Source organism: Lacerta agilis, chromosome 13 (genome assembly GCF_009819535.1).
Source record: "Lacerta agilis isolate rLacAgi1 chromosome 13, rLacAgi1.pri, whole genome shotgun sequence".
Classification (NCBI taxonomy): domain Eukaryota; kingdom Metazoa; phylum Chordata; class Lepidosauria; order Squamata; family Lacertidae; genus Lacerta; species Lacerta agilis.
This window is the reverse complement of record NC_046324.1, coordinates 24989872-25014142: the sequence shown is the minus strand read 5'-3', so window position 1 is coordinate 25014142 and position 24271 is coordinate 24989872. Positions and strand designations below refer to the sequence as shown.

The 24271-nt window shown below is 41.3% G+C and overlaps 1 protein-coding gene across 11 annotated transcripts in view; it reads right to left on the bottom strand.

The window, feature by feature from the left end:
• Positions 1-24271, bottom strand: part of MAP2K5 (mitogen-activated protein kinase kinase 5) — a 130536-nt gene that overhangs the window by 61797 nt on the left and 44468 nt on the right. For all 11 annotated transcript variants that reach the window (XM_033167429.1, XM_033167431.1, XM_033167433.1 and 8 more), the window contains exons 10-16: positions 22335-22403; positions 22168-22249; positions 21252-21313; positions 14401-14449; positions 12162-12235; positions 11096-11146; positions 4716-4787 (exon numbers count right to left, since the gene is read on the bottom strand). In XM_033167429.1, coding sequence (XP_033023320.1) covers positions 4716-4787; positions 11096-11146; positions 12162-12235; positions 14401-14449; positions 21252-21313; positions 22168-22249; positions 22335-22403 — 459 coding nt within the window. The remainder of the gene's footprint in view (positions 1-4715; positions 4788-11095; positions 11147-12161; positions 12236-14400; positions 14450-21251; positions 21314-22167; positions 22250-22334; positions 22404-24271) is intronic.

Genomic DNA, 24271 nt, shown 5'->3' with positions numbered 1-24271 from the left:
TCTCCAAGGAATTAACACCCTCCAAACCAGAAGTCCCCCTACTGTGGGCTTCTCAGAGCGAACTGTAGCTTAGGGAGGCTTGATCATATGATGCTGCCTAATACCACGTCAAACAACTGGTCCATTCAATCAAGTACCATTTACTCAGCCTGGCAGCAGCTTTCCAAAGGCTCTGACAAAAAATGTTTCTTCCCAGTCCTGGCAATGCCAGCAACTGAACCTGGGACCTTTCACAAGCAAAGCACATGCTCTACCACTGAACTATAGCTTTCTCATGTATCTACATCTGTAATGTAACACATTTTAAACTCCTTTCTCTCTTCCACTGATTTTCTCAGATATTCTCAGGGTCAAAACCTGCATAAGGCCTATTTGCTGTGTACTGTTTACTACCCCTTCCCCCTCAAAATAAAGTAGATTTAAGATACAATTGCATCCTGCAGCTTCTTTTCATTCAAAATGGAAACAACCCAGTTACACACACATTTTTAAAAAGTGAGAATACAGTATAAACATGAAGGGTAGTTTAGGGTACACAATTCTGAGCAAAATGGATAAATACGGTAGTCTGACTTGGTAGCAGGCAGATCCACACATTTTGCTCCAAGCTTAGAAGACTAAAATAAATTTCAGGTTGACGAAAGAGTTCAAGCAGGCTCTGAAGCATTACTGCACTGCTGTCAGGCTGGGTTCTTTTCCCCTACACAATTATGCAAAGAGTATCCTTTTTTTAGGGCCTGTTAGGAGTGAGCAGAATGCATTAGCTGCTCAGAACAAATGGCCTCACATGTCTCAATTCTCTTTTTATTACCCTACCATATGACTAATGAATCTACAGTATAGAAGTATTCTATTGCCATCCAGAAGAATATCAGCCATCCTCTATCTGGGAACCTCCAGGTGTTTTGGACTACAACTCCCATAACCTCAGCCAGCACAGCCATTGGGAGTTGCAGTCCAAACATTTGCCCAGCACCAGGTGGGGGAAGGTTGGTATAGATTGTTGCCCAGACTAGGATCAGCAGTTTTCCTGATTACCCCAGAAACGTTCAATATTAGATCTCAGCCCTGACACACATGAAGCAATTGTTCAGAAGAGAGTACACCTGCTTTCACAGAATGCCTCAATCTCATGACTCAACCCACTGCATGCATGTGGGATCAAGGACTCAGACACATTTCTAAGCTCTGGCTTCCTTTCTTTTTCTGAATAAAAGAAGTGCAGAGAAAACCTCTTTAGCTTTATTACCCAAGGGATCTAAGGAACACACTAGCTCAATGACACAAAGTCTGGCTCAAAAGGGATCTTTGAAAATTCCAACATAAACTCCAGCTGTCCTCTCCAAATGCTCCCTGGCCCACCCCAGTGTCAACAGACAGTGTGACTTTAATGGCAATGACCTTGCATGGCTTCCTGGAGCATCACCTTCACCTTTCTAAAGCCATTTTCCCTTGCTCTCCTCATTTAACACATCACTCAAACCACTTCAATAAAACAACGATCATGTTGAGGAGAGGTCTCCGAGGAGCAGATGACACACCAATTAACAAAGCACACAGAGACAAATTGTTCCATGCTTCTGACTCAGGAGAGAAAAGCAAGCAGAAGGCGAAGAAGAGGAAAGGAAGTTTGTTCAAGAAGAGGCAATAAGCAGACCCTCCCTGTGCAAAGAGATGGCACTACCCAGGCCCAGGGCTCTTTGCACAAGCTCTCTGGTGTTAAGTTTAACTATCCCCGCTATAGGATTCAAACATTTAGTTGTGGGGAGAGCAGATTACTTATCTGAAGTCATCATGCAGTGTTAGCAACAGAAAGCAGAAAGGGGCCCTCCCATTTTATCATAATAACTATGTGTGGTATGTCAAGATGAGAAATGAGCTGGAGGTTCAGGTCAAGCCAAAGCCATAGGCCAGGTTCTGTAACATTCTGAATTATCCACATTATAACTGTTGTTGCAGCTAAGAGTAGATAACCACCCAGGTCATGTTGTTGTTGTTCAGTCGTGTCCGACTCTTCGTGACCCCATGGACCAGAGCATGCCAGGCACGCCTATCCTTCACTGCCTCTCGCAGTTTGGCCAAACTCATGTTAGTAGCTTCGAGAACACTGTCCAACCATCTCATCCTCTGCCGTCCCCTTCTCCTTGTGCCCTCCATCTTTCCCAACATCAGGGTCTTTTCTAGGGAGTCTTCTCTTCTCATGAGGTGGCCAAAGTACTGGAGCCTCAACTTCAGGATCTGTCCTTCTAGTGAGCACTCAGGGCTGATTTCTTTGAGAATGGATAGGTTTGATCTTCTTGCAGTCCATGGGACTCTCAAGAGTCTCCTCCAGCACCATAATTCGAAAGCATCAATTCTTCGGCAATCAGCCTTCTTGATGGTCCAGCTCTCACTTCCGTACATTACTACTGGGAAAACCATAGCTTTAACTATATGGACCTTTGTCGGCAAGGTGATATCTTTGCTTTTTAAGATGCTGTCTAGGTTTGTCATTGCTTTTCTCCCAAGAAGCAGGCGTCTTCTAATTTCGTGACTGCTGTCACCATCTGCAGTGATCATGGAACCCAAGAAAGTGAAATCTCTCACTGCCTCCATTTCTTCCCCTTCTATTTGCCAGAAGGTGATGGGACCAGTGGCCATGATCTTAGTTTTTTTGATGTTGAGCTTCAGACCATATTTTGCGCTCTCCTCTTTCACCCTCATTAAAAGGTTCTTTAATTGCTCCTCACTTTCTGCCATCAAGGTAGTATCATCAGCATATCTGAGGTTGTTGATATTTTCTCCGGCAATCTTAATTCCGGTTTGGGATTCATCCAGTCCAGCCTTTCGCATGATGAATTCTGCATATAAGTTAAATAAGCAGGGAGACAATATACAGCCTTGTCGTACTCCTTTCCCAATTTTGAACCAATCAGTTGTTCCATATCCAGTTCTAACTGTAGCTTCTTGTCCCACATAGAGATTTCTCAGGAGACAAATGAGGTGATCCGGCACTCCCATTTCTTTAAGAACTTGCCATAGTTTGCTGTGGTCTACACAGTCAAACGCTTTTGTGTAGTCAATGAAGCAGAAGTAGATGTTTTTCTGGAACTCTCTAGCTTTCTCCTTAATCCAGCGCATGTTTGCAATTTGGTCTCTGGTTCCTCTGCCCCTTCGAAATCCAGCTTGCACTTCTGGGAGTTCTCGGTCCACATACTGCTTAAGCCTGCCTTGTAGAATTTTAAGCATGACCTTGCTAGCGTGTGAAATGAGTGCAATTGTGCGGTAGTTGGAGCATTCTTTGGCACTGCCTTTCTTTGGGATTGGGATGTAGACTGATCTTCTCCAAACCTCTGGCCACTGCTGAGTTTTCCAAACTTGCTGGCATATTGAGTGTAGCACCTTAACAGCATCATCTTTTAAAATTTTTAATAGTTTAGCTGGAATATCATCACTTCCACTGGCCTTGTTGTTAGCGAGGCTTTCTAAGGCCCATTTGACTTCACTCTCCAGGATGTCTGGCTCAAGGTCAGCAACCACATTACCTGGGGTGTATGAGACCTCCATATCTTTCTGGTATAATTCCTCTGTGTATTCTTGCCACCTCTTCTTGATGTCTTCTGCTTCTGTTAGGTCCTTTCCACTTTTGTCCTTAATTGTGGTAATCTTTGTACGAAATGTTCCTTTCATATCTCCAATTTTCTTTTACAAATCTCTGGTTCAGGTCATAAAGCATATTAATGACGACCCAGGTCATAAAGCATATTAATGATGGCCAGGATATACAAATTTTACTCATCATGGAAAAAAAAAACTTCAGATGAACACTCTTAACTGCAACAGCAATACCTCAAAATGTTACAAAAACCTGTCTTTGGCCTGACCAAGCTAGGCATGAGCTGAACCCTCATTTCCTGCACCCTCCAGTTCTCTGGCACTGGAGTGGTCCATTTTACTTACCTGCGAAGCATGCCCAACCTAACATTTGGCAACCCAAGTTGCAGGCATGGAACAACAATAGAGGCAGAAATGAAATCTAAGTTCATTCTATGGGCTAGATTCAACTAAGATGTTGTACTGGTGCAATGAGGCTCCTCTTGCACTCCCTAAAAAATAAAAAACAACTGCTCCCTGCGCATAACAGTGCAGGGAGAGGATGGGGAAAACAGTTCCCTCTGGCAAGCAGAAAAGCTTGTGTTGATAGAACAATGGCTTTAGCACAACATTGAATCCCATCCATAGGCTATAAGATGATGTAGCCAGTATGGGGTTGTTCCAACCTCAAGAGAAACTTCTTTCTGAAGAAGAAATCCTTTCTAAATAAAACACAGAGACTAAACAATGGTTGCTTAATACTATTCAACATGCAAAAGGATGCTCCAAAGTGCAGTCACTTTGTAATCTTAGTCCCAGTTCACAGGTTTACAAATCCCTCACAATGAATAGCCCTGTACTCCCATTAGCTTCCTAAATGGTGTGTGAGCTGGGCTATCCATGCTGATGCCTGGTTCTCTAGTAGCCCCCCTTCCACAGGATGCCTCTCCCTCAAAAGAAGGGAGGGATCCTCTGTGGCTTGGGCATCAACATGGATTACTTGGCTCACATGTTGTTTCTCCCATGCAAAAATTTCATATGCAGGATTTCTTTAAAAACACCCAAACCTTCATGAATCAGGAATCTAGACCCAATTGTGTTCTTTTTATATAGTTGAAAAACAAACATATAAAGGCACCTACCTCCATGAAGGAAATCCCTAGGCTCCAAACATCAGAATGAATCCCATACTGCTCTCCTGAAATGCGTTCTGGCTGTTAAAAGCAAATGGGGAGAGATAACTGAACCTAATGAAATGTCCAGAAATAAAAACACAACCTTAATTAGAGAATGAAAATGAAAACTCAGATTCTCAAATTTTGATAAAAATGTTTGAAAGCATGTACTCTGCTGAATTTATTTCAACAGCAAAAGCAGACTTTTAAGGACTTTTCTCTTCACTCTCCTAACTGGGACCCATAAGATAAGCTCTCATGTAGGTTATGTTGGCAGGAGAGGGAACAACAATCCTAGCTGCACAATCAGAGTATGAGTGGCAACTTTAGAGGGCAATTGCATCACAAGGATACAGTGAGACATGGAGTGGGACTTAAGAGGTGAAATTGGAAACGTTTGGGCGGGCAGCACAACTGGCAGAGAGTGGAATGGCGAGAAGCCAAAAGTTGCTTGGGGTTTGAGGAACAGCACTCTTTTTCAGAGTGGAGCTGAAGAGGAAGGAAGCAAGCAAGCATGAAACATGTGGCCAGCTTGACTGGGGTGGGTTGTCAGAGCAGCAAAATGTTGGTGGGGCCTTTAGAATTGCAAACCAGGAGCCAATGGGTTGACAGAGAGTACACCACGCTTGACCCAGTTACTGCCCCAAAGGCAGCATGCCAGCCTCAGTTGTATGTAGCTTTGCCAAGCATGGCCAAACTGCACTGTGCACTTGTGACATACAATACTGGATGGAGTTACAGCATCATGTGTAGCCTCACCTATTCAGGGCTAGTAATACTTGTGTTTCTGACTGCTCTTATACAGCACCAGGACCACCATTCTTTCATTGCAACTGAGCAACCAAAATGTCACCAGGGAGGCTGACCTCTCCAACTGCAGTACCCCTACAAATGCTACCACAGGGCAACTTCCTGGGAGCGCCCTAAGAGCAGCTCTCACTATACGGACCCTTAAATAATACTTATTTCTATTTCTATCCCAGAGTCTCTGATAAAGTTATAATAAATGTACCCTTATAGACAACAAAGCAATCAAAATAAAACCAGCTGCCTTAAACTACTCAGGACATCACTTTCCCAACACTGCTCACATATGCACTTCTATTCTCACGTCGTCTGTCTTATGCAAGTTACTAGCATATCTGTATGAATGTGTGAAGCAAGCAAGGAGGGTGTCCACAGAAAAGCAGCTCTTGTTTAACTGTTCCCAAGCTAATGCACATTGCAACCTGCAAATAAAAGAGGTTCAGCTCACACCAATTAGCAGCAAGTTTAATACCGCTCGAGACAGCAAGGAACGCAAAATAGCCAGCCAGCTCTTTTACTCAAAAGCTGTGCTCTAAGTATTGCCAAGGTCAAGTACAGTGTGAAATGCAACAATAAAAAGACTCGACAAGACTCTCTTTCCCACTGTGCTGTTAATGCACCTGTCTAGTTCAGGCACCTTGCACAACTCCTTTCCCCCTCCACTCTATAATAACCCAGAAGCCTTTAGAGAAAACAAACGCACCCAAATTAGTGCCAGTCGAACGTGCTCAAGGATGCTTCCTCTCAGCTGCTAATCCCAGGTCAGGAGCTTTTAGCGCCAAGTAAACGTTAAGTAAAAAACACAAACACAATGGCCTAAATGGTCTTTAAGACTCAGCCTTCTAGACAGCACAGAGGCAGAATCCTCCCAGAAGCAAAGCACATGTAGAGAACAGACCATAGCACTTCTGAGCTGAGTCCCTATGAACAAAGGCAAAGCTGTAGCGGTGTTCTGGAAAGACGAGCCTTTCCTGTCCTGAGCTTATCATGGGCTGTAGGGCTTGAACTGGGGATCTGGGAGGTCAGACTCTAGATCCCTTCACTGTCAGAGGCAGTATGCCTCTAAATACCTGACACTGGGAATCACAAGTGGAGAGAGTGCTGCTGCACTCTCAGGTCCTGCTGGCAGGTTTCCCACTGCAGCATCTGGTTGGCAACCTGAGAACAGGATGCTGGACTGGAGGCCTGCTTCAGCCTGATCCAGTAGGGATATTCTTATGGTTTTATGAAAAGCTAGTCAGGGGAGGGAACTACAGTCCGTTAATCCTGAAGAACCAATTCCGGCTTCTGCCCTCCAGAGAGCTCCCGGGTCTGCTTCTCTTCCCTCAGTTTGTACAACCTGCCACTGAGGGCAGCCACCAGGCTCTTCAGACAGACAATAATCTCCCCTCTGTCATGTACAGAGGCAACCTTGGTATGGCTCATGTTAAGCCAGTTCTGGTAACAAACATTTCAGAAGTCCATAAATTACTCTCGAAAAGCACTTCACTTTCTCCTTCCTAATCTTCTTCTCAGAGTGGTTTCAGAGACTTGACAGCTATGTCAGTTGAAATGCCATCAAATCTGTGCAAGTATACATGTGTGCTGCAATTTTATAGCAGCAGCAAAAGGGGGAAGAGCACAGAATGTAACAGCGCTGCAGAATTTCACTTCCTAAACACCTCCGTTAAAAACAGTTAAGTTCCTAGCCTTTATGGCTGCAAACACTTGCTAAGCAATGCCAGTTTGGACAGAGCACAATATTTCAGTGGTATGCCTATCCCTTGCTGTTCTCTGTAACTTAGAAGTAGTAGAATAAATTATGCAAAATAATTTTAAAAATCACAGAATAAATTATGCAAATATGCTCAATTTGCATCATTCATACAGGACATGGTTTTCCTTAGCACACAGTTTGAATTGCCTGGACACATAATTATATAGAATAAAGCAGTACCCACAGGTTTTTCGAATCTCTCTGCCACTCAACTTTGGAGGATTTTTTATTATTACTTGCAAGCTGAATTACTGGCACATTTTCCTCCATACCTTGATTGAAATTTGGTTCCCACTAGGGAACAAACAGAATGGCTCTGTGGGCAGATCAAACTGTCAGGTTGCCATCCCTGCTTCAGATCTGAAGCTGTTAGGGTAGGGATTTGTCTGTCTTTAACCTTTTTTCACAGTATAATTTTAAGCAACAATCATTCTATTAAGAAGAAGATTGATTCCAGGTAGGAACTTGTATCGCAGTATCCATATAGCCATGTTGCTTAGGCACCACCTTGCAAATTTGTTACAGTGAGCTGCCAGCACCACAGCTGAAAGGCCAGAGGGAGGGCAGAAGCATCCTTGACATCTTGAGGCAATGTTTCTGAGCTGCTTCCACGCCAGATGACAGAAGGCCAGCCATGAGACACCTGATCCACCACTAAATGTGCCCCTCTGAACACCCCCTTGAGCAGAGAGCTTGAAGCAGTGGGTGGGGGAAGGACAATTTCCTTCACTAATGAAGGTGCAGAAACTTTACTAGCAAGAAAAAGTTGCTGCTCAGCTCTTTGGAAAAGTGTGTGTGTGTTTACCCAAGGTAAGCTACTCCTGGTATAAATTTCACAAAGTGAAGCTTAGACATATGTGGGGACTGTTGCATCTGTTTTGTGTTACAAGCTCTTCTTAGTTCGAGACCAAGTCTATTGGCTTCCGCTGTTTGCATTCTGCTCAGCCCCATGTCAGCCCTCCAAACAACAAAGGCACTGTAAGGAGTCCACAAAACAGTTACATCTGTCCATCTCATCTCCTGTGCACCAGATGGAACAGGATACAGTTCTGTCCCTCTCTTCGTTCCTAGTGTTATATACACCACCCCCTTCTTTCAAGATTACACACACACACACACACACACACACACACACACACCCGATGACTGGAAACAAATTCATTCAAGCAGCAAAGCAGTCCTAACAGAAGAACTGACAAAACATCTTACAGCTTTAATCCTCACTTTTTTCAATTAACAGATGGATGCATCACAGTCATCCGTAAACAATAAGAAAAGAAGTAATTTCTTTAATGCACACCTGGGAAATAGATGTGTAATCGAGGTTTGTACATTAAAAGGAATAATACAATTTAATTATTACAGCTATTTAAAGTCATCCAGAAGAAAAGCTAGAGTTGGGTAGAATAATTTGTTTGAAGTCCTCCCACTGCTTAAATCAGAGTGTTCCAGCTTTTGAGGAGATAGAGATGTGGCAACCAGCAAGCTGGACTTATCAAAACCAATACATTTTAAGCCCTTTTACATATTTGCCGTTCTGTACTTTAGGAAGTTAAGTGAACCAAATACATTGGCTAAAAAAATGTGAAGCGAATCAATGATTGCAAAAGAAGGAAAAAATAGTATCTGCAGTATTCACAATTCAAGATTACTCATATTCCTGCTGGGAATATTTCCTCTTTAAGCAGAAAGGTGGAGGCAATGGAGTGCCAGGAATGACATCGCTCCTGCAAAGCGGGAGCCTGCGCTCAAGGCATTTGGCAAACCCAACAAACCACCCTCATCTGTGGTGCAGGCAGGGTCCCAGAATGGCAGAGGCCAATCTCTGTCATTTGGACTAGCATTTGAGCACAGAGCCTAGGGCTTGCCGATCAGAAGGTCAGCGGTTTGAATCCCCGTGACAGGGTGAGCTCCCATTGTTCGGTCCCAGCTCCTGCCCACCCAGCAGTTCGAAAGCACGTCAAGTGCAAGTACTTTATAAACTTTATTTATTTATTTGCATAGCCCACAGGCCGTTGCATCAAAACAAACAAACAAACAAAACATATTACAGATACTGATAAAAACCATATATAACCAATAAAATGAGCTGAATCGGGATTCGGCACAATTAAAACAAGAATAAATGAGATCTTAATTATGAGGGGGCACTGTTATTCAGCTGGCAGCCCTCAATTTCATGGCCCTCTCAACAAATCTGGCTACCTTCTCCGTTGTCTGGGTATTCTGGTCTGCCAGGAGGAAAAACAGTATGTCCTCGGGCGAGCGGCCTGGAATGGTGAGTATAAGCGGCGTGACGATCTCTTCCCTCAGGTCTTTATATAAGGGACAAGACAGGAGTACATGTGATACAGTCTCCACATTACCGACTCCACAGGGGCAGAGTCGATTCTGGAATGGTGTTTTTGAGAATCGGCCTTCAAGAACAGCGGAAGGTAGCATATCTAATCTGGCCAACATAAAAGCTCGTCTATATTTTGGAATAGTTAGATTGGACAGGTATGCCGCCTGGGAGTCCAGGTAGGAGGGGGGAAGATGAATGTACCATGAAGTGCAAGTACATAAATAGGGACCGCTCCAGCGGGAAGATAAACGGTGTTTCCGTGCACTGCTCTGGTTCGCCAGAAGCGGCTTACTCATGCTAGCCACATGACCTGGAAGCTGTCTGTGGACAAACGGCAGCTCCCTCGGCCTATAGAGCGAGATGAGCGTGCAACCCCAGAGTTGTCCGCGACTGGACCTAATGGTCAGGGGTACCTTTACCTTTTTAACCTGTGCATATGCCCAAGCACAATTAAGAGTCACATATTCATAACCTCTATTCTCAAGATGCCTGGAACACTGAACTATATGTCAGAGATAGGAATGGAATGAGGGCATGCATTAGAACAATGTTCCTCAACCTGGTGCCCTCCAGCTGTTTTGGACTACAACTCCCATCAGCTTCAGCCAGAGGATGGCTGCACCTGAGCATGAACACCAGAAGGCAGGAACAACTGTTGCAGCTGACCAGGCAAGAGCAAAAAGGCCAATCCACAGGCTTTATGCTGCCGGTCATTGCAGAGGCTGATCTCTCACACTTCTGTTCTCTTTAGTACCTGAAGAGGCACCAAAAAAGCTTACTAGAAAAGCACTCGCTTAGCCAGTGAGGTTTCCTATCAAGGTCCTAGAGACTCTTAACAGCAGCAAGTCAAGAATTACAATCCACGCCCACCCTCTTGCCTTTCTGCATGGCCACAGCCCACATGTGGCATTTACCCCAAACCCAAGAGCTTCAAAACACAACCAAGAATCATTTTTATTGGGTTCATGTTCTATTATTTCTGTATCACTTTTCCCATCATTTTTACAACCCTGAGTTACACTGATGAAGCAGGCAGGGCCTTCATGGTGGAGCACAGAACTGAACACAAATCCCCCCAAATAAGGTGGATCTCTCATGAACCACACATGCTCCTTCTCTGCACACCCAAACCCCCTGTGCACATGGGACATTCCCTTTGTTATGAGGTAAACCCAAAGAGCTGCCTCATCTGTCAAAGGGAATGAGCTGACCTTGCAGGCACAGGAGTTTGGTATGTGCACTATAGCTTTTTATATTACTATTCCTCATGCCACATTTTAAAAAATACTGTTTCCTTATTTCCATATCTGTTTACTAAGAAAGACTTAAGACACCTAACAGTAGAAGAAACAGCACCCGAACTAAAAACTACAGACAAAATTGAGCAGCCCACTAAAGGCTATTTGTCTGCAACAGAAGTATCTGCATACATTTACTTACCGCCATATAAGCATTTGTCCCGACATACGTCTTGGCTATGGAATTCACCAGCTATCATACAAAACAGCCTGTTAGAGCCATATAAAGATAATGTGGGAATAAAACGGGCAATTATTCCTCATTTAACCTACAATCATTCCATGTATAAATCAGCTAAAAATTATATAAAGTGTGTATGTGTGTGTGAGGAAACAAATTTGCCTGTGAAGGCATTAAAAATGATTAAATCTCTCTTTCCTTTTGAACAAGAGCCCTAATTTAAAACAACCACAGTATTTCACTTTATGGCAGATAACCTTAAAGACAATTCTCTTTTAAACAGGATGCTTAGAGATTTTAGTGCTCCACCAACCAGTTGGATATAAATAGTCAATTGGAAGGAGGGTTTTATTTTATTTTATTTTCAGCACATCCAGTCAGCCATCCTCCTCCCCCCACTGTCAGCTGGCTCAAGATGTGAATAAAGCCACCTTCATTATCAGGCTGGAATGAACACTAAATATGCTGGAGGGACAACAGACTTTGACAACGTATAATGCAGCAGTGACCTTCTCTTTGGTCCTCATGTTTGGCTGGGAGGAAAGGTGGCTGCAATTCAATTCAACATTGCAGCAAGCTCATGGGTCAGTATCACAGAGGTTCTCAAGGGAAGCCCAAAATGGAAATTAATTAAAATTTGTGCTGCACATTGTTGAAGCCCACCACCATTGTTGCTCCCAATATTAATTTTTACTGTGGGCCAGTTGGGCTCCCCAGGCGATCCTCCCGCTCTGCCCTCCCTTTTGTTTGATCCAAACGCTTTCAGAGCCAAGCTGCATATCAATGAAGTTTGCTATTCGTAAGTAGTAATTACAATATCAGCAGTTTTTACTGTCATTAAACAATGAACAATCATATTCTGATGAAGAAAAGTCACCAGGAGATTTAAAAAAATAAAAGGGATGAATCTCCCATTCCCAGCAGAGCCAAGCTTGCTTGCAAGGGGCTCTGCTTGTCTTGTGGCCAGTCTGGAAAACATGTGCTAACAGGAGGGATATATATGAAAGGGCAGAAGAAACGAAGGTACCTGTGTGCTGACCCCAAAGTCACATAACTTGACTTGGCCTCTTGTGTTCACCAACATATTTGAGGGCTTCACATCTGTAAGGGGACAGCAACACATGATAAGGAAGCAAAGCCATACAGCATTCACACTACATTAAATATAACTTACTATATATAGCTTATCGTTTATAAAGAGAAAAGTTTTCTGGCTGCTGTACTAAGTTTATTTGAAAACACACACACACACACGTCTGTGCTTGCAGGCTTAGGGCTCGTCCACACACATGTGGGACTCATATTTTGATCGTATTACGTACCAATGAATTCTTCAATGTCTAAGAGCTTTTCTTGTTCTGTGGCTGTGCCTTGCAAAAAACCCAATCTTATCTGCTGAGTCAGACCTTATAATTTGCATTAGTCGCTGGACCCAGTTTTCCCCTTGAACCCGCCCACATGTGCATTTGGCTTTCTGAAGGTTGCCCAGAAGGTCCCCACCTCTAAGCTAAATGCATGGCATGGAGGACTGCAGTTGTGCTGGGGATGGAGATTTATATTATTCAAAAATGTCCCAAATAGGGGCCATAAGTTCTTTGGTAGGGTGTGTGTTTTGCCATCTCTGCTCTAGAGTGAGATTTCTCTAAATCTTAAAAACAGACAGATAGTGGAAACAATTTCCAGAGGAGAAACATTAATCAACAGAGTATTGTGGTACCTTAAAAGACTAATACAGTACATTGCCACAATAAAAATTGCTAGCCTCTTCATTAACAAGACTCTTCATTAATTGTGGAAAACCAACCAGGCAACATAGTATCTAATCTACCACAATTTTTATTGGAATTTTTTTAATGCACCTTTATTTCTTCAAGAAAATAAATAAACAGCCTAGAGAAAGCACTGTGTGTGTGTGTGTGTGTGTGTGTGTGTACAATGTTCTCCCAGAGCATCTGTTTTGTGATTAATACTTCCATTTTGAATGTGGAAGAATTTAAACAAGAGCCAAAATGGAACATTATGTGCCCATCATCACAAGTGTTTCCTTAATACCAATTATTTATATGAGACAAGCCTTATGGAGGATGAACAGATGCCTTTTCATTCCACCTCCATCTGAGCTATTTTTTACCAGGCTACTAGATAAATGGCATGTGGGCAACTCTTTTCTAGCTGTTACAAAAATGTGAAGGAGAGGGTCAAGAAGTGGAATGCAGTTGCCTTATTCAATACCAAATAGACATTTTAAAAATCCATTTTATTCAAAATATTTTTTAAAAACAAAAGCCACCCTCTCCACTTGAATTGCACGCAAGCATTAGAGTGCAGAATTCCAAAGTTCAAGGAAACTGAGCAATACAAACCCTGTTTGAGATGTGAATTGCTAAGAGATAATTATCAGCAGTAACACATATCTACATATACATATGAATGTATGTTTCACCACCCCCTGTGCATTAGCAGTAACAGCAGACAAATTGTTGCTGCTGTTCTGACCCTTGTCGCCTGCTCCCTCTGGAGGTTGCTGACTATTTTAAGAGCTCAAGGGTGGGTTCACAAATTAGCTCATTTAAAGATCAGATGGCTGCATCAGTAGGACTATCTCTGCTCTGCAAAATCTGCAGTTTGGGGGTTCACACTGGAAAGTTTTCATTATGAATATCAGCCACTGATGGCAGATTGGGGTGCTCCAGTTGAATAGGCCAGGCTGATACCTCAGCAGGAGAAGTTTGTCACCATGGGATGCATCTGCCATACTTCTCACCTGTACATCAGGTGGGACATCCATTTGGGAGGCCCTGGTGACTGGTCAATACCCAGAAGGAGCCAATCAGCTCCAAAGCATGGAACAATGAACTACAATACTGGGGCCTGAACAGCTGCTGTAAGGTGCCAAATCACAACTCTATGGCTCACATACCACTCTGAGAAATTATTCTTGATGGGTACATGGCCAGAGAAATATCAAAATGTAAATTTGCTTCAGATGATATTTATAATATTTCAGTCACCATCAGCAATTTCCACTCCCACAATTTTCAGCTATGTTCCAAAACCCTGAATCCCATCCCAGACTGTGCTTATATGCATCAAGCCAAATGTTAACTTTATGCAACAGATGAAGTACCTGTACGTTGCTCCCTTAAAAAAACCCTTCATTCTACCAGAAACCTGTTAATCTTGAATACATCACAGTGATTCCTTTTCTGAAACTAAACAAACTATTATATGCACTGGAAAAATGCAAAAACAAATCCACAACTCACCTCTATGCAGAATTTTTAAACTCCATAAATATGTAAGGCCTTTAACAACCTGCAAACAGGAGAGAGAAAGGAATGCTTGAAGGTATGGATTTTCATTTTCTAGAGTTAAAACTGGAATCTACCATGATATAAAAATCACAACCAAAAGAAGTCAGATTTTGGCCACCTTTGTGGAAAGGTATCAATGTATACCTTATCTATTTTTCCTCCCTTTGAGGATCAAACTTATCAGCCACTAATAGCTTTTTAAAAGTTAATCACCTTTGCTGTATCTTGTGGTAGTACATTCCAAGCTTTACTGGAATTCCTGTAATGGAGTGTGAAGAAGCCACAGGAAAGTGGCCCTTGTGTGATCAACACTTATGCACACCCTGTAACAAAAAGCATCGCAAAGCACATGCCAAGGAAAAAATGCATTTCTTCTTGTCTTTCTATAGAGCCAATCAAATCAATAGCTAAAGAATTTAAACCGCCAGGGTGTGGAACTTCTTACTTCCTTACCCCTGTAAATTTTATTCCTAAATCTGCACCTTAGCTTTCAAATACCTTGCAAATTTTATAAAGCCTTGTCTATAATGACACCCTAAAAACCTGATTTCTTGTTTCCTCCTTTCTGTTGGGTCAGCATTTTAACATGGAACATCTTTCTTGCAAAATTCTGCTAGCTATTCTACACATTTGCATTCATCTTCCTGATTCAAATGTGCCACTGACCAAGACTCAAAAAAACCAAAATTTTATTTCTTAGAACTAATAAAAGTTGCTTCCTTAGAATTCTGAAAATCTTTTACTTTAAAAAGTGAATAAGGGACTTGTCCTTATAGTAGAAGACAAATACTAGAAACTGTCCACATGTTTTCAAGTTGAGTGTACACAAAACAGCAGAAATGGGGTGCAAGTCGGGAGGGAAATCAGTTATATCCTCTCATATAAGAGGTAGCTAAGCATCTTTGTTTTTCACTGTACATATACTGTAACAACACGTCAAGGAGTGGAGGCTACACAAAATGTAAATGCATATTGCTGTTCATTTTTGGATTTTTAATTTTGGATTTTTAATTATTAACAACAACAACATTTTACATCCAGAGTGACAAAAAACAAATATTAGTTCATTAAGAGCTTTTGTACCAAAGCATGTCTGCTGAATAAATACTTATAAAAAGCACACTCTTAACCAAGCAGATTTTTCATTTCAACTTTTTCTTTTTTAAAAAAGAACATTTCACAACTACAGATCCAACAATGCCCTATAACCCTTTGTACATTGATCAGGAATCACAGCTATTCATTTACACTGAATAAAAGGCCATTTCCCGGTTCAGAATGTAGACGCAAGGTATTGAGCATTATATCAAAGAGATGGTGGCATAGAATTCATTTTGACTGAATACTCCAGAAGATATTGTGATATTCAGTAAAGCAGCATTTGACAACAATGACTTGACAAAGCCTTGACACAAATAGTAGTTAGATCGGCCATCAATCACTCACTCTCTTGACAGCTTAAGTGCACATCTTTTGCGGGGGGGGGGGGGGAGGAGCTTCAATCAACATTAGCACTCAAAATACAGTGCACTGTGTTACTGCTTCGGGAATGGAAATAAAAATAAAAATGTGAAGTTACGAGCAAAAGGCAGTTTGGGAATATTTGGTAGCCCTGTTTTAGCTTTGGCACAGCACTGGAGGAATGTCCTTGTCTTCTGGTTGCAACTGAAAGGTTGTTTTTAAGTCTTAAGTCTAGCATCAAGAACTAACAGGTGGCAAGGCTGTGTAAAGTGGATTCCATCCATGTTTTACAGATCAGGAGCAAGACCCTCACATTCACTTGTGCAAAATCAGTTCAAGTTTCTCTTAAACTGAATTTGTTAAAGAAAGGATGCAGTTGAATATAAGGAATTGGGACAAGGGACAGAAAAACACACAAAAATATATTAGCAAGTTGATACTTAACTGTGATCCCTTGAAGGTACCAGGAAGACATTTGCTCTGATCCAGTTGGAGAGCTTCTGCAATCATATCCCCAGCTAAAGGGGAAATCCTGTATCTGGACAGACACTACACATGCAGTTCCCCTCCCCAATCTAATAATCAGGAGTTGCAGGAGTAGCATAATTCATAACACACACTCTCCCACTCCACCTTCTCTGCTGAATGGCTGAGTGTGGTTTTTTTTAAAGGCTCTTATCACATAGCCCTGGCTGCCCCATGCACACCTCCAGACTTGCAGGCTCACCTGCACAAGTCTCCCCTGGTGCCTGTAGGGGCCTGTACCCCCATGCTGTTGAAATTAAGCGTGAAAGAAGCATTTATTGGAGTCTGTAGATTGTGGTGTGTGCTAGGTTGAGTAAGGGGTGGAATGCACCAATTTCTCCTGTTTGCAGATGTCTCCATGGGCACAAAAGGGTTGTCAGCCCCTTGACTAGACTGAACTAGAGACTTAAGATTTCTTAGATCAATCTCTCAAAGTCAGGTTAAATCATGCAAAATTTTCATTTCAGTTTGGCCATGAATCCAATGTGTGGCCTTGGACACAGCACATGTTCCCTTTCTGAAAAACTGCTTGAAGATGCTGCTCCAGAATGCTTGTTGTCAGGATAAATGCCCAGGAGGAGAAAGTATTTGTAATTTACAGTGAACTATAGAAATGAATGTTATTTAATATGATCGTGCAAATCCTCTGGGCTGCAAAAGTGAAACACTTTTACTCTCACCAAAGCAGTCCGTGTGTGTGTGTGTGTGTGTGTGTGTGTGTGTTAGAAGCGAACCACCCTGAGTCTGAAAAAACAAGTCCATCTCCAAGTGCTCCAAAGCCATAGCATCAGACTAAAAGATGCTCTTTGCACATGCAGCTAAAGTGGAGAGAATGAAGCTGAGCTGCGAATTACAATGAAAGGAGCCTAAATAGCTGCCTGCATCAGATTAAAGGATTTCAGTTGTCAGCTTGATGTATAATGAGTGTGGAAAACAGGCATTTAATTAAATGGTACATTTTAGAATAACTTTTTGTTCTGCTTTAAACCACTTAAATTATCAAAGCCTGCTTCAGATTTAGCAATTGTTCAGCAGCACCCTACCCCATGACACCTCCCTTCCAACTGGTCTTGGCTGCAGCTTTAAAATTATGATACATTCTCTTCTTAGACTTGGAGAATTCAGCTCATTATCCCCAGCATGGCATGAAGGGATAAGATCTAATACCAGTGAAACAACTATGTTGAAGCAGCTCCTGGATGGATCATGGAGAGAAGACTATCTGGGACCTTCATGTATACCACTCTAATGGATGGAGCAAACAGAATTATTATTGATCTTCTGGGAAAGACAGGTCTTATATACTGGGGTATGTTATATGCCTATACATTGTGTAAGTGCATAACTTAATATTAGGGACTACTCAATTTAGGAAAAAAGAAAAGAAAAAGAAACAGGGCAAAGGTTTATAGAATTATGAACCATGGCAAAGGGGGGGATAGAGCGGAACCTTTCTCCTTCTGTCCTAACAGTTTAATATGGGGTCACCCAATGAAGCTGCATGACTGGAACAGGATGGTCAGAACTTTAAACTGAAAAGTTATGAACAATTGAAGGAGGCTATGACTGACTGGTTGCAGTATTACCAGATTAATGAAGTTTTTAAGGTAGATAGAAAATTAGGTTTTCAGATTGAGAAATCCAAGTTGGAAACAGAACTAATTGAACCAAATAGTAAGAATCTTTCCAGAATGTATAATCTATTGCTAGAGTGGCATACAAAAGATGAAATGGTTAAATCAGTTATGATTGGTTGGGCAAAGGATGTGGGTCATAATATAATGTTGGAGGATTGGGAAAGACTTTGGAAGCAAGGTATCAGATTTACTGCATGTAATGCTTTAAGAGAAAATATTATGAAAATGATGTATAGATGGTATTTGACACCAGTGAAATTAGCCAAAATGTATCATGGATTGAGTAATGAATGCTGGAAATGTAAAAAAGTAGAAGGTACCTTTTACCATATGTGGTGGACGTGCCCAAAGGTAAAGGAATTCTGGGAGAAAATTTATAATGAGCTTTAAAAAGTGTTGGAAAACACATTTATTAAGAAACCAGAGGCCTTTCTGCTGGGCATAGTCAACTATGAGATTCCCAATAGAGATAAAACATTTTTTATGTATGCCACAACAGCTGCTAGGATTTTAATAGCAAAAAATTGGAAAAGTGAAGATCTACCGACAGTGGAAGATTGGCAGATGAAGTTGATTGAATATATGGAACTCGCTGAACTGACCGCGAAACTCCGAGACCAGAGGGAGGAAGTGGTGCAAGAAGATTGGAAGAAATTCAGAGAATATATGAAAAAACGTGAAAAGATAGAGATATGAACTGGAAATCAGCTGAACTAATGGTGACAGCATGAATTGTCTTTAGAAAAAGTAGGATATAATTGATAGAATTGTTTTGTAAAGGTATGATATAAGTTTATAAAAGAAGAGATAAGATGATAGATTAGGAATGGATTGATTGTTTATGATGATTTAAAGTTGTTATAAAGTTACTAAAGTAAAATTGAAATGAACGCAGCACAGAGGATGGGAGGACGTCCATTAAGTACGAATTAAACAAGTTTAAGGATGTTAAAGAATTTATTTGTTGTGTTTTTGATGTTTGAATTTTTGTTGTTTAGTCAAGTGTTTTTATACGTATTCTTTCTTTTTTTCTTCTCTTTTTTTTGGTTTGTAGTATGTGTAGTGTCTGTATTTTGTATTTTGTTCTTTTTCATATGAAATATAATAAATTTTCTTTTAAAAAAAGAAGCTGCATGACAATACATTAAAGACTCACAGGAGGAATGGCCTTCTTCACATACTGCTTAATAAACTCAAATAATTTCCTACCATGAGATGGTAGCTGCTGTCTTAGATAGCTTTAAGAAGGATTATGTAAATTCATGGAAAATGAGTCTATCAAGGGTAGCCTTCTGCAAGCTGCTGCACTACAGATGTTTTGGACTACAGCTCTCAAGAGCTTCAGCCAGTATGATGAGTGGGAGGTGATGGGAGTTATAGCTCAAAATATCTGGGGGGCACCAGATTTGGGAAGGCTATCAAGGGCCATTAACCATGGTAGCTACAAAGAACCTCTGCGTATACCGTATTTTTCCATGTGTAAGACTAGGATTTTTTTTAACCAAAAAATGGGTTTGAAATTGGCTCATCTTATACACAGGTAGTGCTAAGGGTTTTTTTTTCTTAATTTGGAGTCCCCAAAAATAGGGGGCATCTTATACATGGGGGCATCTTCTACACGGAAAAATACAGTAACTCTGAATGCTGATGATAAACAGTATGAATTTGCACAGAAAACTAAGCAAATACAAAAAGAACTGTTGAGATCTGTAGTGGTTTTGTTATGAAGAGACAAAATAAATATGGGAGGTAGAATTGCATAACACCTTTCACAAAAACCCAATAGAAATGTATGGTATAAATGGTATAATGGTATAAAGTTGACTATGCCCTACACTGGGGAATACCGTTGCACTCCAACTCCTATCAGTCACAGCCAGCATGCTCATCGGTCAGGAAAGATGGGCATTGTAGTTCAACAACATCTGGAGGACCCCATCTGGATCACCCTGTCCTAAACTCTGTAATATGAGTTATTTACTTTTTATAAAGTCAATCTGATATACTACCACCCCCCCCCACCCCCCCCCCCCCCGGGGAAACTGAATACAATCAACACTGCAAATACACGCAGATGAAGATGTGTTTCACTTGACAAAAACTTCCTGGTAAGCATGTAATAAGATACAAGTGATATGGAATACAACATTAGTTTCAAAATATATAACGGGATTGCTATTAGGCCGTTTGAAAAACATGTGGTTTTTATGTGGCTTTTAGAATTTGTTTAGAGTATTCCAACATTATCAGAAACTGAAACTGAACTTTAATGGCAATTTCCAGACATCTCTATGAAAACAACTTTCAAAGTGAAAAGTAGAATTTAGCAGAAATGGTGAAAATGACAAATTAAAGAGAATACAGTACGCCAATGTGAGAATTAATAATTTAAAAACTTTGTAGGATGTTTTCTTATAAGCAGACTTCTAAAAGGTAACGGGACCCCTGACCATTAAGTCCAGTCGCGGACGCCTCTAAGGTTGCATGCTCATCTCGCTTTATAGGCTGAGGGAGCCAGCGTTTGTCCGCAGACAGCTTCCGGGTCATGGGGCCAGCATGACTAAGCCGCTTCTGGCGAACCAGAGCAGCGCATGGAAACGCCGTTTACCTTCCTGCCGGAATGGTACCTATTTATCTATTGCACTTTGATGTGCTTTTGAACTGCTAGGTTGGCAGGAGCAGGGACCGAGCAACGGGAGCTCACCCTGTTGCGTGGATTCGAACCGCCGACCTTCTGATCGGCAAGTCCTAGGCTCTGTGGTTTAGACCACAGCGCCACCCGCGTGCCTAAGCAGACTTATTAGGCTCCAACAAATTAGAAACGAAACTTATCTGAGATTCTGTAATATATACTAGAAAGGGAAGAGGTTTCCCCCACCCCCATTTTTAGAGGGGTAGTTGTGCAGTCTGTTGCACCAAAACCAACCAAGGGTCTTGGGGCCTGTTGAAAACTAACAGATTTTATCATGGCAAAAGCTTTTCTAGACTGAAGTCCAGAATGAAGTTAATGCTAATCCTCAAAAGTTCACACCATAATAAATTTGTTAGCTTTCAAGGTGCCTCATGACTCTCACTCTCCCCTTCATCTTCCTATATTGTTTATATCTACAAATATCAGCTGTGATAAATATTTAAGTATTTAACACTATTATATTAAAAACAGAACCCCAAAGTACTCACTGCTACGGCTATTCTTCCCAGTACGTGTTCTGGAATTTTTCTGTAGACATCCAAAGAGCCCCCTGCAGGAACAAACAAAACATAGTTAATATCAAGTAAAACAGAGAGCAATTTGCTGGTAAAGAAATTGACTCAGAAGAAAGGATTTAGCCTGTAATAAGCAAAGTGAGGTCTTCCAACGTCCCCCTTGTTCACCTATAGGGCTAGCCCAAGCCACTGCACTGTATCATCTGAGAGGAAAGCACAATCCGGAGTAGTGCTCCAGAGTTCTCTGTGATATTGCCAGGCATAGGGGGGAAATATCTTGCTATCAAAATCAATTGTTTGACTCACCTGCTCAGGTGCATCTGCCTTGTTCATTTTATACATTTTTAATTGGATGAACAATGGGATTAAATTGCTAAAGAAACCCAGGTGGAAAAATCTCTGAAACTCTTAATCCTGCCATGCCAAACCGACTATTGCTTGCTGAAAACACACAGGACAATGGGTGAGCTAATAGGCTTATTTAAAGGAAAATCTGTGCTGGCGACTGAAACATTAAAAGTGGGAACAGCTGTTTTGTCAGTAAAGACAGATTGTATGCAAGTTGAAAATATCAAGCAACAGATAAAACAGCATTTACTTCTGTTCTATTTAAATTTTCAATAAAAAGTCAATGCAGCTCCATTGAGGAAAATGTAACATACTTAACATCAAGTAATCATGACTCTCGCCTGCCTGATGTGTTAAGGCTTGTGAAACGTTATTATTTTTAAAATACCTCCTAAAAAAGAGAGAAAAAGACATCTTGCACCATCTGTACTAGGAATCACTTTGTGCTTCTTTAGGATGTGCACAAATGTTCAAATTGATTTCCCAATTACATTAAAAAAAAACAGTTGAGGCTTTTCAAGAATATGCAAGCACCACTCACCATCCATGAATTCAGTACAAAGGGAAATCCTGTTTTCTACAAAAAAAGCACCGTAAAATCCTATGATATAGGACGAATCACACTGCAGATGAAGAAAGAGAAAAATGTTGTCAACATTGAAGACACACTACACATAGAATTGAAATGTAAATGCTAGAAAATTATACCTTGTAAAGAATTTCTAACTCCGACATAATCTGCTTTTGAAGTTCCAGTGTAATATCTAAAGGGATCACCTGAAAGTAAGCACCAGAACATTATATCTCATTACATAATGCATGTGAACACTGTGGCCATCAACAAACCTATATATTTTTCAGGTGGCACTGAAAACTCCTGCTCAAATCAACTGGCTACCACCAACAGACTGCCAGTTTGTTGCCAACAGAATAGGGTATTTCAAGTGACAATCAACACCTGTAAAGATCTTGGCTACCAGTAACTAAAGCTCACACATAACAAGTTACCGGCCAGTGTTGCCCATGTTACCCCCGACCATCCTTCAAGGCACCTCAGGGTGCCACGGCACACTGGTTGAAAACCAGGCAACCACCAAGTCAGTTTTATCTGACCCTGGGAGTGGCAACACATTTTAAATAAAATTATGGGGTGTTATGGAGCTCCCTCCCATTACATATCAGACAGGTACCATATTTATTGTCTTTCTGGTGCCTACTGAAGTTTTTCATTTTCCAACAAACCTTTTAAGTAGAGATTTTTATTTAAACAGATTTATGTATTGGATGTGAAACTGTTTTTACACATGTTTTTATTATTGAATTTTTTATCGTTTATTGCTTTAGGGTGTTTCATGGAAAGTGATTAATAAATTAAAATACAATAAGTAATAACAACAACACCACACACACACTCCTGAGGTTTTTGGATTAACACAACCAACAATACACGAGGTTGGCAATGGAAAACAACATGGCCTCCAATTTAAAAACAAAACACCATACCACACACACAAAAATAACCCATTTCTAAACCTACATTTTACAGTATTGATGTCTGTCTAAACAGAGAAAAAAGAGCATAACCAGTTTCTATCAAGAATTTGCTTTAGGGTTATTTATAAAAGCTCTCACTAAACTAAATTGTAACTGTAATAGAAAGGCTGCCAAGAGAACATTTAACACATTTCTCCAGATCAATAGTCATTTGCCAACAATATTCACTTACATTTTTTTTCCAGGGTGGAAAGCTTAAAACAAAGTAACCTGCTGGAACACTGTATCAATTTTGCCCATTAAAACAACAACAAAATTTAACCCTCTATCATATCTAAAAGAGATTGCTTTTCCAATTGTTAAAACCCTGCTCGAAACTCAGCTTCCCCCATTGCAAAAGCTTTAGCCGAATATTGACTGGATTCGATGTCACGGATGGCAAATGCTGCATCAGCCAAGACGTGAAATGAAGAAAGTCCCTGAGCTGCTGTGAATTACAGGCACATTGATTTTTAAGAATGGAAGGGTCTTAGCCCTGCTTCACACAAAATGGCTACCACATGGTTTTACTCAACATTGCATTAATGCTGCCAATTGCTCCAGGCCACAATGTGTTCACGAGCAAAGGCTTGCCGCAGAGATCGGCCACTATGACACAATCTCATGCCACAGCACTGCAAAACTGTGGCCACGGCATGCCACATGAAACACCCACTATGCAATTTTAAGGAGTTTCCATTTTGCCCAAGGTAAGTCCTAAATAGTAATAATGGTACATTCACCACTGTGGACTTAGCCAGAATTATTTCAGGACAGAGGCAAGTAAACTTTTTCTGGAAAGGGTTGCATTTCCTTAGGGGTCACATGCCAGCAGTGGGCAGGACCAGGGCTCAAGGTGGGCAGTCAAATTCTCTTCTTTCTCTGTCACCAGCTTCTCTTTCTCTCTGCAAGGGAAGATGTTCTTGCAAGAGGTCTGAACCGATTGCTTACAGAGGGCTCCCCCCCCCACCTCTGTTTTGGCTTTCCTCCCCATTTTGTTCTTGCTCTGCCTTCCTTCTTTCCTTTTAGTTTCCCCACTGGAAGTAAGGCTGAGGACCACACACAGCCAACTTAGAGGAGGCTAGGAAACTTCAGGAGATCCAGATTGTGGC